This window comes from Lontra canadensis, unplaced genomic scaffold (assembly GCF_010015895.1).
Source record: "Lontra canadensis isolate GAN:19392208 unplaced genomic scaffold, GSC_riverotter_1.0 scaffold3, whole genome shotgun sequence".
NCBI classification, from domain to species: Eukaryota; Metazoa; Chordata; class Mammalia; order Carnivora; family Mustelidae; genus Lontra; species Lontra canadensis.
In genome coordinates, this window is record NW_022630997.1 from 39231801 (window position 1) to 39251673 (window position 19873).

The 19873-nt window shown below is 46.5% G+C and overlaps 1 protein-coding gene across 35 annotated transcripts in view; it reads left to right on the forward strand.

Moving 5' to 3' along the window:
- The window catches only part of KCNMA1 (potassium calcium-activated channel subfamily M alpha 1), a 717583-nt gene that overhangs the window by 508441 nt on the left and 189269 nt on the right, over positions 1 to 19873 (forward strand). For all 35 annotated transcript variants that reach the window (XM_032839333.1, XM_032839342.1, XM_032839358.1 and 32 more), the window contains exons 10-14: positions 3581 to 3691; positions 6281 to 6386; positions 8138 to 8220; positions 11816 to 11885; positions 17842 to 17997. In XM_032839333.1, coding sequence (XP_032695224.1) covers positions 3581 to 3691; positions 6281 to 6386; positions 8138 to 8220; positions 11816 to 11885; positions 17842 to 17997 — 526 coding nt within the window. The remainder of the gene's footprint in view (positions 1 to 3580; positions 3692 to 6280; positions 6387 to 8137; positions 8221 to 11815; positions 11886 to 17841; positions 17998 to 19873) is intronic.

Consider the following 19873-nt stretch of genomic DNA (forward strand, 5'->3'; position numbering starts at 1 on the left):
ACATGAATCCTTCCATTTAATAATACTTCCAATAGCCATCATCTATTTAAATAAATCCTCAAGATTACCTCATGAATCAGGTACTAGCTCCAGCCCCTCCAAGACTCTGACTTTATAGTTGTAAAATACAGAATTGGTACCTTGCCTAAGACCATTTAGTTATTTAGTGACTGAACTGAGCTAACACAGGGCTATTGTAGTATGAATCTCACATAGTAGATGTCATGGAATCGGGCACAGATAATTTTGGATGAGGATCTTGTTGGCATCCTTCAAATCGTGCACCGTGAATAACCGTCATTCTGCACGAAGGCGGGCACACCCTGCTCCCAGTCTTAGAATACTTTCAATTGTATATTCAGTCACTGAGGATACAACAAGCTATGCTTCTCTTTTCCCTGCAATAACATCCTTCCCCCAACTCTGGTTCCTGGAATTTTCAAAAGTCCTGATAATATTTCTGGAATGTAAATTTTCCCTTTTCACCATCCGTTGCTCTGTGCTCCTTCAGGGCCCCCCGTGCTCCCTCAGACACAGGCTGGTGGGAGCCAGTCTTCTAATGCAGATGCTGACTTAGAGAGGTGACTTCTCCCCATCCATCAACTCTAACTGCATTCAAACATGTTCAATATGTGGGCTTCTTGATAACTTCCACTCTATGGAAAACAAAATGGAGGGAAATGATTATTGGCACAAAGGGGGGAAGCCATAAATCTTCAAATCAGATATAGGACAGATTGGAACAATATGGGTTCTCCAAGGTTGCCATGATAATGTGCCTAATAACTCTCCTTGGGCAAAAAGGCAATCTGCTTTCAATCAATCTCGCTTTTTCTGAGCAAAAATACCAATTATGTGGAAGGAAGATTTTTTTTCCTCCCTTTTTGATAAAGGCTGCTCTCCACCCCAGAAATCATGCTGTAGCTAAAAGATATATATTCTCAATTGTCTAGAATGGTATTGGACAGCTAGCCTCAAATGAGAAAAGTCAATCCTTTTTTTTTTTTTCTCTCCTCTCCTGCCTGCATTTGTCTACTTCTTAAGAGAACTGAAAGCTAATTAAAGGCTTAAGGGATAATATTGATTGCATTGGAATATATTTTATATGTACCCAGCACATTTTCAGCTAAGAGAACCTTGACTCTCTCTAAGGCTGAATAAATCAGCTGGCGGGGCCTTTGATTCAAGGGTGAGAGGGTGAACTCATCTCCTTCCCTTCCACTTCTCACATATCTGTCCTAGAGATGAATGAGTTCGAGCAGGGAGAGGGAATGCTGGCAGTTGTTCATTCAGTCCTTTGCGTACAGGATGGGAAGGATGAATGTTTGGGCATTTCCCCGGACCTATCATTGATTCGAGTCCAGGTTTGAATAATCACCAGGCTTCTACTGGTATAGAACTTTGAGCTTTGCTGTGCCTGGGGCGGGAAGCTGGCTGGGTGGCATTAACCTCCCAGATCCCTCATCTGTTGGATGGGAATAAGGAGCTTGCCCAAGATCCCACACATCCTTGGTGGCAGAGCAAGGGATCCCGTCTGGCTTATTCTCACATCCAGGTGAATGGGAGGACCTCCACCACGTATGTGTCCTGCGGAGGTGCCCATACATCGGATTCATGCTGGCCTTGTTTGCAGTCATGGAAGTCTGTGGACAGAAAACATTAGCACTGTCCCCATGCAGCCTTGGATGTCAGATCAGGACACCCTGTGTCTTGGTCACTTTCTGAACACCCCTGGCAAATTCGTAATCAGAAATCTTATGTAAAACATGCAAATCCCTTTGCGGCTTGTTTTGTCCATATAAATGCCCATGTGCTACAAGAAATATTTTAAGAGATCGCAGGATAAAAATGTATGTAATCCAAGTGTTTGGTTCATGTCCCGTGTTCTGACACCCAATGTATTTCCAGAGGGAGTTAGTCATGTGGGTGTGGGGCATTTGGAGAGGTGGCCAAGGGACCTTCTTGAACCTGTCTGGTCCTGGCTAGGAAACAAAGTGATCGTGTTGGAACATCTCTTCTGAGGCAGCCCACAGACAGTCTTTCCTCCCCAGGATGGCCTTCGCTTGCCCAGCCACAGAGTGAGTGTGGCACCGTAACAATAACAGTCCATAATGGTGATATTATTAGCTGCATTGTGCATATTATTGATTTACTCTTTGTTCTGCATCATTATCCTTTCACCAATGAGTTTACTGCCTTATTCTCACATACTTAGTCAAGCACCAAATTACAGCGAAAGGGCAGGCTCTTGTAATGGCATCTAATGGAACATTGCATAAGCGATCATCACTTCCTCCCATTATGAGCTGCCTCCAGCCAATGAGCTTTCTGCCTTGTTGGAATGTGCGCTGAGCAATTATGAGGTGCAGGGGGCCTAGACGTTCTAAAATTTTTTCCCACGAAATTACGTGCTTCAGTGTTCACCACCTGCCCCTGCCTTAGAACCTGGGCAGGGACTCAGCCTCTGTCCCTAGCAGCCCGAGAGGCACAGGGACCTGGGCTGAGCCCCTTGCTCTGGTCTTCTTATTAGAAGCCAGAAGGTTGCCTCTCCACAGTCAGGCCCCGGATTTGGGTCATGGGGCTACCCCTTGTACCAAAGGGCTTAGTCCTGATGGAGCGTCGGATAGCAAATGTCAAGGGCCACCGGGTAGCCAGATTGGTTCAGATTCATCAGATGGGTCCAGGAGCCCAAAGATGTCGGGTGGGACGGTTGTCCCAGCAGTTCTGGAAGAGAGGCTCATCTCTCCAAGGGAAGCCACCATCTCTGGAAACAGAAGTCCAAACCTTGCTGGATCAAGGCAAACCATTCCCACCTCATCCCTTTCTAGCTTCTCCCCATCTTGAAGTAGAATGCTGTGGCTCTTGTGGAGGTCCTGGGCAGCCCAGGGAAGCAGCTGTCTGGGGATACACAACTTGTGGCGTGATCTGTGATTCCATAGGCGTCCCATCCCCATTTAGCCCTGAGTAATGCTCACTTACTGTAAAGTGTTACATGCCCCCGTTGTCGGAGGAGTTATGGCGGAAAAATGCAAAATTTCCTTTTTACTGCTTATGGCCAGCAGAGCCCATAACGTGTCAAGCCGCACATTAGCCACCCTGATAAAAGTCCGCTTTCTTACACACAAAATCATCGTTTCAGCAAGATTTGTTATCTCATTACCTGATAAGCTCTATGTCATAAACCAAGACTCATTCGGTAAATCTCTCAAGAGGACGCTTTGTGGGCAGAAAGGGAAAGATATGAATCTGCAAGGGACTTGATAATGCAGCATTTAAGCACAAGCATAATGTCACTTATTGTTCAATGCATAAAACCACTTGGCCAAACGGTTGGGCTTTTAATAGGATTTTGTGCAGCATCAGGTGAGAAGCCATATGCCTTTTCTGCCGAGGAGTCTCTGAGCACCTGCCAGCACCGCTGCTTTGCCTCGCGGCCCTCTGGGGTTGGGAGCTGGGCTTTCACGGAGGCCTGGGGAGGAGAGGAATGCTTCCCTGCAGCTGTGTGCTTCCTATGTCTTGCCTGGGGTGGGTGCCGGGTCAGCGCGGGGCTGGCCCCATCTAACTGGCTTCTCCTGTTCAGGCACATTGTGGTCTGCGGACACATCACTCTGGAGAGTGTTTCCAACTTCCTGAAGGACTTCCTGCACAAGGACCGGGATGATGTCAATGTGGAGATCGTCTTTCTTCACAAGTAAGGGGCCCCTGCTGTTTCGAGACCCTCCACTCAACCAGGCACCCTGAGGAGGACTCCCTGAGTGTCTGTAGGAGTGGTGGTGTGGGTGCCATGTTGTGGGGGGGTCAGTGCAGAGTTGAATTGGCCATGACCCCAGATGGCCTCCTTGGAGAGGACGGTATGGAACCATGGAAAGGGAACCAACACATTAGTTCAGTGGTGAGAATGGCATCTGCTTCTGTGGAGGCAATTCTGGCAAAGAAGAGTGAAGTTCATTATGGGTCAAACACATCATTACCGTCCCTTCAGCTGTCTGGATCAGTTCGATCCAGGTGTGTCCGCAGTGTCTGGTGTGGAATTAGCTCTCTAGTGTGGATTCTTTACAAGGGCAGGAGGGACAGAGTGGTCAGACAAGACACAAACAAGAGGAAGCAGGGTATGAAGTACTAATAACAGCTGCAGCAACAAAGGCCATTTCTAGAAACCTCAGCGTAGGACCCTGTGCTGGTCCCTGCCCGTGCATACGGTCTCTCCCTTCATCCACACGGGGAGTCAAAGTGCATGCTGTGAACTCAGAGTATTGTATATAAATCTTGCCGAAGAGGTTATTTAATCTCCCTGGGCCCCAGTTTTCACATTCATAAGATAGGGAGATCACAGTGGTTTCATTCTACCCCGTAGGGAGAATGAAAAGAAATAATCCGTATAAAGAATACAGAGCAGAATCAGGCACACAGTAAGTGCTTAATAAATATTTGCTATTACTGTGGAAGATAACATGCATCATGTCGATAAGCAACTTAGAAGATAGGTCTTACTATGTTTGCTGTACAGTTGAGGAAAGCAAGACCTCTTCTGCTCAGTGTGGTTGGGACTTTAAGCTTCACCTGATCCCCTTTTAGGTAAAAGTTAGTCTGCCAAAGGGATAGAGAGTCTGGAGACTTAGGCATGTTGACTTGGGTGGCACCATCTTTTTTGATGGATATTGGGCCACCATAGTGCCAGCACTAACTCCAAGTTATCTAGGGATAAAGCTTATGAGTTGGTGTTGGCCGCATAGAGGGCTGATGGCCCAGGACTCAATCCTGCCCTGAGAGCCCATGGAATTCGATTTCCCTATAAGCTTCTGTTCTGTGCATCTCCTTCTTTTTGACATTTGTCCATAGAATACCAAACTGACCACCATGTCTGAGTGCCAGCATTTTGCCTCTCAACACTGAATTCTCCAAGTTCTGAAAGGACCACCAGGCCATGAGTGCAGGAGCAGAACTCACAGATTCAGTTCGGTGCTTAGCGTGTCCTTACCAGCTGAGGGGCCTGTCCTCTGCAGAACATTATGGGAGGTTCAGGAGAAGTAGTGTGCGTAGGTTTTGCCGTCATATTGGTTGGGATTTCAAGATGAGCACGTGTGCAACAATGAGAACTCAAAATCTAACCTATATTCACTGACTGAAGTCAATTTCATCAGGAGGCAGAATTGCACCAGGCACTTGCTTCAGGGAAAGACCAGCATTTCTTGCATGACCAGGCAGACTTCCCAAGAGGGGCCCAACCAGTAATGGGTCTCAAAGACTGGTCCAATGTGCACAGGCTCCGTTTCTCTCTCACACAGCTTGAGACTGAATCAACAAGCCAGTGACCAATGCTTTACTTGCTGGGATTCACCTTCGTGTCCCCAGCATCTGTCAGTGTCAGCACTGTAGTAGATGGCCCAGTTAATTAACCTCTTGAAGATTTGGGTTAATAACATCCCTTCCTCCAGGGTTGTTTTGAGGTTTAAATGAGTTAATATTTGTCAAGTGCTTGAAACGGTGTCTGCCGCATAGTAAGTGCTAGAAAACATTAACAATTCCTACTAAGTACTTAATGAATGTTAGGCAAGCTTGGACAAACACAGTTCTTGGAACCTAGTAGGTTTGAACCAAATATCATCTCCCCAGCGCCTAGCCTGATACCTTATAGAGAGTAGAAATCTTTCATCTCCACAGAAGTAATAAATGGATGAGTGGGTCAATCAGTGTTTTAATCCTTGTTCTCCAATGGGAACGATGTCTGGACAGTTCAGCACAGAGAATGATGAGTAGTGTACACATGTGTGAATCAAGAGCAGTACCGAGAGTACATTAACTTGGTCTGTGGCTGCTCAGAGGTGACATGTTTTGATCCAGGCCCTGGGGGATGAGAAGTCCATGTGGCTGAGAATCAGAGAAGAGGCTTTGAGGGAGGGAACGGCAGGAGGCTCTGCCAGGGGGCGCCTTTGGCTGATCTCTGATGTCACAGCTCCGTTTCTCTATTCATAAAGTCGGGATTCCGTTCCTAACAAAGTCGAAGATGTTTCGCCTCATAGGCCTCCGACTTTGTGAAAACTGTGAGCCTCTTTATTTTATCTTAGTAACGGTTTGGGTTTTCAGTGGGCTGGGGTTTTACTCCTCTCGAGGGTGAAACTTTTATTTCTGGCAAGAAAAGGGGCTGCTTTGAAGGTGAAAGCCTTTTCCTAGGTCTTTCTCTTTGGAAGTCAAAAAAAAAAAAAAAAAAAAAAAAGAAGGCCATGGAAGCAGAAATGCCGGAATTTATTATATTAATGGCTGTTTCTTCTCTCCCTGCCAGCATTTCCCCTAACCTGGAGCTTGAGGCTCTGTTCAAACGACATTTTACTCAGGTGGAATTTTATCAGGGTTCAGTCCTCAATCCACATGATCTTGCAAGAGTCAAGGTAAGAAGTAAGAGGTGACTTCTGCTTTTATTCCATCTGAGAGGGGACTGACTCTGTGGTGAGGGCACATGCCTCCTAGGATGGCCAAGAGTCACCTCCACACCCCTAATGAGATAAGTCAGATGCCACCAGCCTTGACAACACCCTTTCCCTGGTCCCAGAGCTTCATTCTGCTGGCACTTGCTAGGCTACTTCCCGCACTTGGACTAGTCATAAAATGAAAGTTATTTTGCCAGTTCCCTCAATGTCAGCACTCCTCAAGGAAGTAGACCAGTTGTACGGATTCGGTAACCTCATATACAATGTAATAATCAAGTAATTCCCATCTTAAATACTTAAGTTGGTCTCTGTGTAGTTCTGAAATCTATTATTTACATTGGAAAGGAGCATAACATGAAGGATAAAGTATAAATAAAATTCTGCCAGGCCATAAAACATTTTTAGCTTCCTTTTTTTTTTTTCTGCCACCAAAGACTAAAAGCATAAAACTAAACATGCAGATATCTGATATCACTTGGTAAAGGGCTAATCTTTCATTCCAAAATCTGTTAAGTTAAAAATCTTCTTATAAAGCAGACCTGAGGCTTATAAAGTAAAAGGATAGAGCAAAGTGACATCTGCTATTTTGCTCGTTTTATATAGATTTTGTAAACATGTTCAATATTTGCATGGCAGTGGATATAGACTAATATTGTGAATCCACTGACTTCTAAATGCTAACTGTGGTCACTACATAATTTAGTAAATAATGTCATTGGCAAACATGAATAAGCAGAAGGATCTGGGTAAATTCTTTGGATTATTAAAGAAAACTAGAGACAATTTGTGACATGCTGCGGAGGAAACAATGGCCTCCCACCAAAATGCAGGAATGGTCTATTAAGTACAACATATCAAGTGGGACAGATTGCAGACCTGAGCCAGAATAAGAATTCTTATGCTTATAGAGTCCAGTTAATCTTAATATTATCCAGACATGATCCAAGTTATGACTAATGTGAAATCTAATGAGAACTTGGAGAAAATAGTTACTGTTCAAGGACCTAATTTGATGCAAGCAATTATTAGCATAACTCATCATTCCCTCAAAGGCATAAATCTTATTTTGGCTCATGTTTAGAGAAGTCAGTAGGTTCTGAGGTCATCTGTAACACATGATTTCATATACATAGATTTGTTGTCTTTTGAATATCTGAATGCTAATTGAATACTAAATAATATTGAGTTGTTATCTGATTTAGGGCTCTTATTTCCTCCTGTTCCACAGTTAAGATGTGAAAAAGGTCAGATGAAGGACTTTGGAGTCTCAATATCTGAATCCTTAACTATTCGATTAACTTGGTGACCTGAGAGAAGGGATTTAGCTCATCTGACGCCATTTCCCGACCAGAAAAATTAAGATGATGGGGTAGATCCATTGGTAGGGGAAAGGAGGCAGAGAAGGGACTAAAAGGCTTCGTTAATTGTTATTTAAAGAAATCTGGAGAGATTACATCTAAGTCACTATGCCAAATGAAAAGTATAATTACGAAGGTCCACGTTGTACCCTTGAACAACAACAAGATGAAATGTTTATACCATAACAAGAACTTGCGAGCTACACTTTTGACAAAAACTATAATGTCTCAGAATTATTTTTTTCTTTCCTTGCAAAGCACCAGATTCCCCAAAAGCTGTCAACAGAGAAAGACTGCAACCAGGCATGGCTATTTATATGTTTGTGTTCTGTGATTTTCCTTTCCGTGTCTTAGATAGAGTCAGCAGACGCGTGCCTCATCCTTGCCAACAAGTACTGCGCTGACCCTGATGCTGAAGACGCCTCCAACATAATGAGGTAACACCGGGGAGACCAGGGAAGGCTCTGGGCTTGGCGCTCTGCAGCCCCTTGGCTGCCCTTTTGGGTTCTCTGCAGAGCATCATCTCTGTGGGAACTTTTTCCCTCATGAGCCACTCTATACCTTGCCACGAACATAGGTCCAGGGGGAGCTGAGGCGCTGGTGGCTGTGGAGGGCAGTGCCACAAGGCATCATAGACAGGAAGCTTATCCTTGTCAGGTGGGATCCCTGGGGCTCACAGTGGGTCTTGGGTTTGAGATGTTTCAGACAGGACTAGGAAAGAGAGATTGAGATGGGTGTAGGCCTGAAGTAAGTACCATTTTCCTGAAGGGGGAGTAGACCTGCCAAGACTTGACTGTGGGTGATTTTGTCCCCCAGAGACACTTAGAGATATCTGGAGATGTTCTTGGTTGTTGTAATGAACGGATGACGCTGCTCACATCCCAGGAGGTAGAGGCCAGGTGTGCTGTTCAACCTCCTACAACGCACAGGGTTCAGTTCCCCACAGCAGAGAATTATCTGGCTCCAAATGTCAGTAGTGCCAAGCTTGAGAAGCTCCATGTTGGAACTTTCCAAGTGTGTCTGTGGCATTGATTAATATCCCCCTCAAAGAGGAGCTGGTTGACTGATGGGCTTGTTTCAGCCAGTTTCCCAGAATGAAACAGTGTCTTCACTGAAAGCCTTCTCAGTGCTTTTAATACTAACATGCTTTTCTAAGATAATGATCGACAGGGAACTTAGCAAACCTATTTGACTCCAACCCTCCCTTACCCCCCCCACCACCTTTTTTTTACAGAACATCTTTGGGTGGGCAGGGACACACTCTGGAGACCACCACCCAGTGCCCTCCCTGGAAATGGGTGAGGCCCATGGAAGACCATCTCCTGGCCTGACCTGACACGGCTGATCCCTACTCCCTCTTCTTTTCTCATTTCAGAAGAACACTGTTCTTCGACAATGGAATGCCAAAAAAGATATTTAGCTCCAGAGAGTTAAAGCCCCTCAGGATTCTTCTTCTCCCCTCTGGCCTACATTGCAGAGTAGTTAAGAGGCCTGGAAGGGAATAATACAGAGATGCTTCTGGAGAAGAGATGAACTAAGAGAAAACATTCCCTCCCACTACATTCCCAGGAACTCTTGCCTAATTGTGAGCAGCCGTCCTTTGGTCCAGACAGACCTTCCTCTCCCCACAGCTTGGTTTGCTGCAGCCTGGGAATGTACTGGGATGAGGTCTTGGGAAGTGGCATCATCACTATGCTCCCGTCTCCCTTCCTTTTCTTCTAATCGGTGGCCCCAAGTGACATGAGCTTTCCCATCACTGAGGTGGGGGACTCCCCTGGTGCATCGGGGATGAGCACGTCTGCCTTTCCCTCAGCATCTGGTCCCTGTGTCTGGCAAGTGACATCTGGCACAGTATTCTCTTTCCTCCCGCTTTTCTTTGGCAATATGTTTTCGTGCAGTTGTTTTAAGGAAGTTGATGCATGAACTCTTGTCCCCACGGCGCTTGCCAGCCTGCAGGGAGGTGGTGGAATGGGGACATGGGTCCACACCGGGGTCCACCCCCTAAACTAGTCACAGCTGGAATGTGACTACAACAGCTCACCATCGGGTGCTCCAGAGGGACCCCCTTCCTGAACTAGGATTTCCATCCTTCCCCACGTTTTCATGTCATCTGAAATGATAAAAACGTAGCCTTTCAGGAACTAGTCTTCCTGATCGTGAGATTTTTCAAACATAAAAACAAAAGAAAATAAAGTGTAATGTGTTGACCCCTGGAGAAGTTTTGGGGCTAGTGCCTTTTATTTTCCCCCTTCCAAAAGTGAATAATGGAAATGAGTAATAGTTTGGAAATGGGCATTTCTCTGAATGGCAATATTTCATTTAAGCCCAGGCTGCGGTAGGGCCGATATGAAGACTTGTAAGTTACCAGGGTGTTTGGCGGGACGCCACCGCATGAAAATTACAGGACAGAGGTAGCATCAGACATGTGGTGAAGCCATACAGTAACCAGAATCAGAACTAAGGCCCAGGCAGCAAAAGGAAATGGAAAGTTCAGGGTTAAAAACTGGGCTCTGTCTTTCCCTTATTTGTATAATCCTCCTTTCTCCTTAGTTTAATGAGACCAATCTGCCCTTCTTGAAATTAAAATGTCAAAGAGTCATTTGAAATGAGCTAATGCAGGAGACCCCGCTCTGGCAGTGAACGGAATTCAGGGCTGACTGAAGCTCAGAGTCCTTGAATTATAAGCAAGAGCCAACACAACACTTTTTCAACAATAAAATGAATTCCTTCAAGAGCAAAAGCCCAGGGTGAATTTGTGCGGGAAGAGGCTTCTGTGCGATCCGTTTCCTAAATTCACAAGTTGTAGCTTTTCAGATAAAACTATTCCCTGACTGCCTTCTCTCCATTTTTCCCCCCCAAAAGGGATGAAGCACGGAGAGGTTTCTTGGTGCAGAGTTTGTAGGGGTGGTCCTAATCCACACACTCACATTTCTGATTAGGGTTCGCTGTGGGCTGTCCTGTGGAATTCCATTCTTTAGCCTTCCTTGTCACAGAAGGAAATGTGCAATGTCACCTCTGACAGAGTCGGTAATGACAAAAACCATAACTTACACGTGGAGAGAGCTTTTAATGATTTCAAAGCATTTCCACATCTGGTCTTTCATTTGCTGCTCATACCAAAGCCTGTGAAATAAATAAAGCAGGTACCATTGCCCCCAACGTCCAGATGAGGAAACAGTCACAAAGAACCCAGGGATTTCCTGAAGGTCACCCAGTTCCTTAGTGCACTGGGACTGGAATCCAGGTGTTTCTACTCCTCCATTTGTAGCCCAGTCTCAGGGAGCAGGAGCCAGGGGTGGATTGGGGAAGGGCAGTGACTCATAGGCAGTATAGACTGAGGGCAGTTTTTCTGGGTGGTAGGGGGCGGGGAGAGTGGAATTTTCTACCAGACGGTGGCCGTCCAGCCAGGCCTTGGATTTTTATTTTCCACCAGCATTAAAGTCTTCACTTAGACTCTGTTATCTATCGAAGGCTGAGTCATTGATCCCGACATAAGAGCCCTGCTCAGAAATCATTTTTGTCAGTGGCCATGTGTGTGTGACAGTTCGTATCATTTGTCAGGCTGGTTGTTTGATTCATCATTGTTGTCTCAAGTTGTTAACTTGGAGAACTGGACTCAGAGCAAGTTATTTCTAGGCTTGTCCCCAGGGTATGTGAGATTGCAAACCTCCCTCGGCCCATGGGTTGAGCTCACCTTATTTAGATGTCTCTGTAGGCAGTAAGCCTGTGACCCTGCTCTGGAGCCGCTGCCCCACTACACGGGCTCACACGCCGACACCAAGGCACCAGAGAACCGCTCTCTTCTTTCCTGCCCCGGGCACAGTCTGTGGCCATTCTGTTGATTTCTTTCTCACGCTGCCATGGGGTACGGTGATGGACACCATTTAACCAGGCCCTGTGCCGGCAAGCCTTCTGGATGGTCCTGGCTGCTGACCCCCCATTCACTCTGTTTGGGCACAGTCAAATTCGTGTTCCCATCAGACTCCAAGAGTAGGACAGACCCTGCCTCAGCTTTGGTTCTTTCTTTTTCAGAGTAATCTCCATAAAGAACTACCACCCGAAGATAAGAATCATCACTCAAATGCTGCAGTATCACAACAAGGTAGGACAGCGAGAGGCGGGGCCCGTTGCAAGCTCAGAGGTGCACAAGCATGCCTGGTCTCTCTCCTCTCACTGTACAGCTGTGTGTGCACACACACACACGCACATGCACACATACACAAATGCATGTGCACACATACACACGTGCACATGCACACACACATGCACCCACACATGTGCACACATGTGCTGTTGTAATCCAAAGGGTTAGACAAGGTGTGCTGGGTACAAACCTCCCTGGGGCCTTTCTTCAGTGCAAGCACCTTATTGACTGCTGCTCACTGGAAGGCAGCATCTGTTGGACCCCCAGGTTGGAATATTGATTTAACCTTAGATCCCAGTTTCAACAATGTCCACTTTTTATATGCTCTACTCCTTTCTTTCTTTCTTTCTTTTTTTTTTTAAAGATTTCATGTATTTATTTGACAGAGAGAGAGAGATCACAAGTAGGCAGAGATGCAGGCAGAGAGGGGGGTGGGAAGCAGGCTCTCCGATGAGCAGAGAGCCCGATGCGGGGGTCGATCCCAGGACCCTGAGATCGTGACCCAAGCCAAAGGCAGAGGCTTTAACACACTGAGCCACCCAGGCGCACCTCTACTCCCTTCTTCATTCAGTATCTCCTGACTAACTGCTGTGTGCTCAGTGTGCTACCTGACCTCCCTAACCCCCCAGGCGTATAAGTGAAGGAGTCCTGCCTTGTGCCCTCAGGGACGGACGTGGTAGTCCGGGGTAGAGAGCTTCCCAGGCGAGTGATAGGGCTTTGCTACCAGAGACCAGGTGACATGGAGGAGCAGACCACGCAGGGGAGTGGAGAATGAGGAACTTGGCCTTCTCCCGCTGCAGAGGAGAGCAGGCTTGGTTGAACCAAGGGAAAAAGCTGCTCTCCAGAGACAAGACAGAAAGGAATTTTCCTCCTGTTCTAGTTTAGAAGGGGATTGGGAAGAAAACAAACTTTGGAGTCTATGCTCTTTCGCTTGTGATTACTTCTCAGTCTCTCATTCAGAGGCACTGCTCCTTCACGCCGCCTGTCACTGAGATCCCAGGGAAACAGCTTTGGGGGAGGGAAGGTGGCACCTTTCTCCGTTTGATGTGGAACGGGTTATTCCCCGTAATGAGGCTGGGAAACCGGAGGCTGCTCAGTACCTGGAACCAGGTGTTCTGTCTGAACACAATAACTCCCTGCTGGGTTATGAGTGAGTGTATGTCCATCTTCTAGGCCATATTCCCTACGAAATAGGCAGTCAGGTGACCCAGAGAAGACCCCGTTCTGCCAAATGCACCAGTGCCATGCCATTATTTCTTAATTGCTGGCAAGGGCTGCCCCATTTCGCCGCGTGGAGGCCCATCAGAGGCCATTGTGAAGTGGGGCCTGCTGTCGGTGACTGGCCTACGGCTTGCGTCTGCTGCCCACTGCCCGGCCCTCGGCAGGTGCTTCCAAGGCATAACGTGTTACACTCCAGCCAGTGGGCTTGGTGGTGGGCACCCAAGGTCCCATTGTCCTGTTCATCTCTGGAAAACCCAAGGACACGGAAGACATACAGTGAGGATATCGGGGACTCACATGCATCAGTCTGGAGAAGTTTCTAGACAGCAGCCCCTATAGGTGGAGGGGAATTTTATTAGCAAGCCTGTGGCTGGAGACAGCTCCTCAGGCAATAAACTCTTCTTTCATTTATGATTTGAAATTTCATTCAGTGTGGGAGTGCTTTAAGCTGTTGTTTAGGTTTTTGGCTGAATTTAGATTGATGAGGGAAATTAATGTAGTATGTTTAGAAAGGGCTGTCAATTCCTTTTTTTTCCCCTTCCAATGAGTATGGATGCCACCTCTTCAAGAAATTCAGGATGGTTTCACTGTGATTTCTGTCAAAGTCCAAGTAGCTGAATGGACCTAGGATCTGGATGGAACCTGGTCAGTACTCACATGACTATAGCCACGCTGAATGTCTGGTCCACGCTGAGGACTCTGGTACAAACCTTTTCATGGTAATTATTCAGGAAAAAATGATGAAGGTGGCAACCAATCCTGAAAACACATTTTCAGGAAATGTGCCGAAAACACATTTTTGCTTAGAATCACCCCAATATGTTGGGGTTTCAGAGTCAGGGAAAATCACGTGTGAGACTTTGCCCCTGTAGGATGAGTAATGGATGAGCCCACCTTTCTTGATCATTTCATCTCCCTCTTTTAGAGGGAGCAAAAAGTCCACTGGTCATTGTCATCCCATTCCTCATGGAATTGCAGATGGACACTTGTCACCCTGCTCTATAACTGTGCTATTTTGTGAGATGCTCCCACCTTCTCTTTAATCTCTTTTTTTCCCCATTGCCTTACAGTCTTATTTTTCTTCCTCTCTCTGTCCTTTCTCTTCATCCATGAATAAATGCCCAGAGATCTCCACCCATTAAAACTTGCTTTCTTGAAAGAACCTGGTATGTGTATGTAAACTTATGTTGCACTCAACACACTTTAAGTGATAGTTAATCCCATAATTGGATATGAGACTTAAAACATAAAGAATTGCAATTCCCTGTGCTCTAATGATCCTGGTATTCCAGGGCCTAAAGGGATGTAGGCAAGCTACCTACTTCTCTCCAAGTAAAATTGGTCCTGAGTTTGTCATCATAGTAATCTTAGATATTTGTGGCATATTTTATGGTTTTAAAAGAGCTTGACATCCGTTATCACATTTAGTCCTCATTTGGCCATCTGTGCATGCTAGCATCCCAGTGTGACTCCAGACTGGGAGTCTGTGCTCTCCCAGACAGAGCAGCTCTGGTGGGTACAACTCATGGTCACTTGGCAGGCACTGAGCTAAGGACAGAATGGCCAGCTGTCACCTTCTCTGTAAATAGAGCCCACCCCACTGAACCAAACTGTGGTTCCTCACAGCAGGCCTTCTAGAAGGACCGGTGTTTTCTAAAGTGGATCTGATTTCATGGAGAGAAACACTCAGCCCAGCCCAGATGTCTCTGAAGGCAGAAAGAAGATGGTACAGGGCACTCATTTTTGATTTGAGGGTTGTAAATGTCTTGAAGCTTTTCAAGAAAAGAACAGTTGATGATATCATAGTAAAGTATCACTTGCGATGTCTTAGCTGCTAATGGATTTTTAATTTTCCGAATAGATTCTAGAAAAAAAGGTCTTTGTCTAGGACCTAGAAACCAAGTCCCAGTGGCCCAATGGTGATGCAAGTTCTTTGAACTTTCTCACTAAAAACACTTAGATACTTGGGCAATAGTGTTGAAGTGTTTTCTCTGTCGTGAACTTTGTTCCTTATGGTGGCTTTCTCAAAGTTATTTATGTATAGGGAAGGCTGGGACTGGACTTGACTTCCACTGGTTTCTCAGGAGAGCATATTTTCACATTCCTCCTTCTTGAGATGAAGAGTGGTCCAGTGGCTAATCAAAGGGGGACCCTGGTCCTGCTACGCCTGTTTTATCAGGCCTCATTCTTCAGATCCAGGATTTACCTCTAGACTTCTGTGCAGTGATGCTGGCATTTTCCAGTGGACCCAAATATCCCTCAGATGAAGGACAGAAGTGTCAGAAACAGAGGATTTGAGTTCCTTGTGAAATTTCCTCTCTTCATCTCATGCACACAGATGTTCCTCCTGGCCTTTGGTACATCCCTCCCTGCTCCCTGCCCCACAATTGGGGAAGATACAACGGCCCATGAAAGGAGGCCATATGGAAGCCTGAGAACTGAAACAGACTTGACTTTCCCATGTAATAACATGTGAAATATGTCTAAGGAACTCAAACCAGATGGGGACAGGGGGGACCCAAGGCCCAAGAGCCTGGACTTCATACCTTCAAAAACCTGGCACATGGGGATATGAGAGACTCTCTGGAAAAGGCTTTGTTTAATTTTTCGTTTGTTTGCTTGAAAGTGCCATGAAGGTTAGTAAAGAGGGAAGGTGGCCTTTGCCAGCCAGTGAAGAGTTGGGAGAGAAACAGTGTAAGGGGAAAGAAGATCGGCTGGAATCAGGCCTGTGATGGGAGAAGGACTCTGATACTCAGCTTGGCAGAAATTACCATCCACCATGGCCTACACACCAAACTTTTTAACCTTGCTCTCGTTAGGGAGGATACGGTCTTCTCTCCCAGGAGTCACTGCTGGCTTAGGACTTGTGAAACTGTCACAGGACTTTGAGGAAGGGATTTCACAAAAGGGGTACTTCTGTTAGCAGAGCAAGAAGCCATTGGACTTGTTCTTGTTTCCATAATGGCATCTTCTCTTCTAGTAGGTACAACCATAGTGTGTTATCCTGACAGTGAAGGGAAGCCTTCTGTAGGATGCTTCTGGTGTTTGCTGGTACCTGGAGAGAAATAGGTGTTTCAGGGCCATAAAGTCTTGGCATCCACGGGGGGCCTAGTAGGGCTCTCAGCTACAACCTCAAATGCAAAGCAAGCGGTCTTTCTCTTCTGACTTGGAAAAACACTTATAGAATTTTTGGGACAAAGACCTTGCATTTTGGGAGGTAGCTTTCTCCATTTATTAGACAAATTACATCCTTAGAAAGTTCCTTTATAAAATAAGCCAAAAAACTGCTTTCTTGTAACATATACCAGTCAGTCCTAATTCTGGCCCCTGGAACAAAGCAAGACAAGCCTAATCTCTTTTCATTGCAGCAGCACCTGAGGCTTTCGGAGGTAACCGTCCTGTCTCCGTGAGGGTGTGGTCCTTCTTTAGGCCAGACACTGCTGGCTCTCTTAACTGTTTCTCATAAGACGTTTTCCAGAACCCCCACCTCTCCTTGTGCTTGTCATTTTTTTCTGGAAGTTATTCAATTGATCAGTTTCCCTCTTTAAATCTGGCTGTTACAACAGGATCAAGTACTCTGGAACCAGCCTGACCGGTTCACAACAGAATGAAACATTCGTTTCCCTTGATCTGGAGACCATTTCTAACAAGCAAGCATTGGCTTTCTCTGTAATCTGTCACACAGTTGGCCTCTTTTTGGGATTTGAGTTACCCACATACTTATGTTTTTTTCCCTTCTTTCCCCCTCAGCTCTACTGCCAAGTTAGATCTTCTCATTTTGAATTTATACAATTGATTTTTTTTTTTTTTCGAACCTAAATGCTGCGCTTGACATTAAGACATTTAAAGATCTTTCCTTTAAAAATCTTTAAATTTAAAAATCTTTCCTGGTTGTTTTTCTGCCCATTTTTCCAATCCTGGCAAAGTTTTTGAATTTTGACTCCTTCATCCAATGGATAATCTCTGACTCTGCTTCATGCCGCTTAAAACTAGTCAGATGAGCCTGTGTCTGTGTCCTTATCCTGGGGTGTGACCTGTGACATAGGATCAGTCCATCTGCAAGAGATCATAATATGTCTACACTGTGATTTGCCTGATGATTTAGGTCAGTGCTTCTCAAAGTGTGGTCCCCAGATCGGCACCTCGAATTTGTTAGAAATGCGAATTCTCCAGCCTCACCCCGCACCTTACTAGATCAGAAACTGTGAAGGAGGGGCCGGCAATATGTGTACCAATCCACCAGGTGATTCTGAGGCCCACTCAGACTTGGGAGCCACTGAGCTGGAGTTTCGGGGATGCAGATTAAAAAAAGATTCTAAAACACACAGACGACTGAGGGTCCGAGTCTGTTTGAGGAGCTCATTTATGAACAACCTAGCGAGATATTCTAGTAATGTGGGCTGATGTGTCTGTCCCAAGAGGAAATTCCCTCTGGACTCTGTTGGCTACATGACAAACCCCAGGGGAAGACCTGGGTTAGGGAGAAGCAACGTTCCAGAGAGAACCCCGAGGACTGAAGTCCACGGAATAGGGGAGTTGAATGAAACAGCGAACAGCAGGCTCAGGCCAGGGAAAGAAAGGATGAGTCTGAACGCCTCTGAGCCGTTGGGCTTTGGTGCATTTCCCAGAGGAGATTTGCAACCATTGAACATTTAGCAACCTCAGTTCTCATACCTTGCGTTTGCTTCCACAGGCCCATCTGCTAAACATCCCGAGCTGGAACTGGAAAGAGGGAGATGATGCAATCTGCCTCGCGGAGCTGAAGCTGGGGTTCATAGCCCAGAGCTGTCTGGCTCAAGGCCTCTCCACCATGCTCGCCAACCTCTTCTCCATGAGGTCATTCATAAAGGTAACGTCTCGTCCTATTAGAGCCCATTAGCCCTGGATTCAGTTTGTCGTGGGGTTGAGTAGAGAGCACAGCTTAAACTCAAAACAGATCGACAGGCTTTAACCACTCTGGTTAAGGAGAAATTCCTTGTTACAGATTTGGGCACGAGGCCAACTTCTTTCAAAATTATGTTTTTATTTTTATTTGGCACATCCACGGCCATTAAATGATTGTTCAAAGCACAAATCCTCTCTTTTTTTTAGATAAACCACATGTTTATCTATCAACAAAGCCTCCGCTGTTAAAACAAAAATATGATTTATATACATTCCATATGGCACCAGAGCGCCTAAAGAAAAGAATTATCATTTTGCTTTTTTTACATCAAGTGGCTGGTGGACCTCTCACTGTGCAGATAAATGCAGACCATGTGTTTGTGCTGAAGCCCAAACCCCAACAACATAATTCATTTATTTATTTCTGCACAATCAAGGAGGCCAGCAGGGCTGACATGCCACGGTTGTTTGAATGGAGAGTGGAACGGGGGGCCGACTCCTCAGCAGCGGCGCCCTGTGTGCCATGAGACGGGCGGTCTGGCTCTGCTCGTCTCCTCTTCAGCCGGCTCACCCCACAGAGTGGGCTGGGCAGCCCCCCCAGCGTCTCCAGAGTGGCCCCTGCCTGCCGGACCAAGCCAGGCAATGAAAGACCCAACTCTGTCTTCACAGGTCACGCCGGGGCATTGGCCTGGCCAGGGCAGGCCCATTTCCGGGACACTGGGTTGAAGGCCCGGCCCTTCCTAAGAGGGCTTTTGGAGTAATGATAACACCCGTCCTCATCTTTGGATTGTTCTTAGCCTAGACCAGTCAAGGAGGCAGACCAGGACAGGAAAACCTGCCCAGTTTGGGCCTTTCTGACTTGGCATTGGTGGCCATCAGCTCAGGATTTGGGCTTCGGTTTCCCTTTCCTGCAAGAGTAGGGATGGAGGTGGGAAAGTTGTGAGTTAACCAGGAGGTCCCATGAGGGGGGCTAGAAGCCCTGTGATCCTAGGTGTGATACCTCCAGCCCTTGGCTGCCATTACTGCTGTGTGTAGCACTGGTGGTCCGTTGTCTGAGGGAGTCGAGGTGATGGCCCTGGAGGCGGTGGGAAGGATGGGTGGGAAGAGTGGGGCTGAGACGACGGACCGACTACATGCATGGGCTCACCCAGGGCGTCCCCAGCCGTGGGATTAGAGCAGGGCTTTTCTCTCAGTCCTTACCCTCTCTACCCACCTAATTTACATTCCATAGGCAATTCCTAGATAAAAATCCTTTATGTGAAAGGACAAATTGTGCTGGAGTCTCTTCTATCACTTTAGCAAAGGATGCCTTGATCAAAAAATTCCTTCAGCTCCCTATGTGCCCAAAGACCTCAACTCCACAGAACTCCAGGCTCAGACCCAGCACACAAATAAGGATATTGTGGTTTTTTTCTTTTCTTTCCTTTTCTTTTCCTTTCTTTTCTTTCCTTTTTTTAATGGCTTTTTTAATCCAGGCTGCTATTCCCCTGCCTGGATGAAACTGAATGCAGGCTAAATGGAGTTGGCAGGGGAGATCTGTGTGGTGGGACTGAGAGGCATGCCCCAAAGCCAGATGAAGCCTTGTGTCTCCCACGGCTCTCGTGTTCAACACAAGGAACCCAGACCCCAGGATAAAGGACTGTCACCAAGAGAGCTCTTCTGGCTCATTCGTCTGAGCTCTGGTGGTTTCCTCCAGCAGGGAGTTACCCACAGGCCCAGGCACGAGGTCTGAGACCTGGGCTCTGCTTCCTTTTGTTGATGGAACACGGTCTTGGCAGGGCCCTACCACACATGGGGCACTTGACATGCGTATGTTTTGATTTTGTGGTGCCTGCATGGAA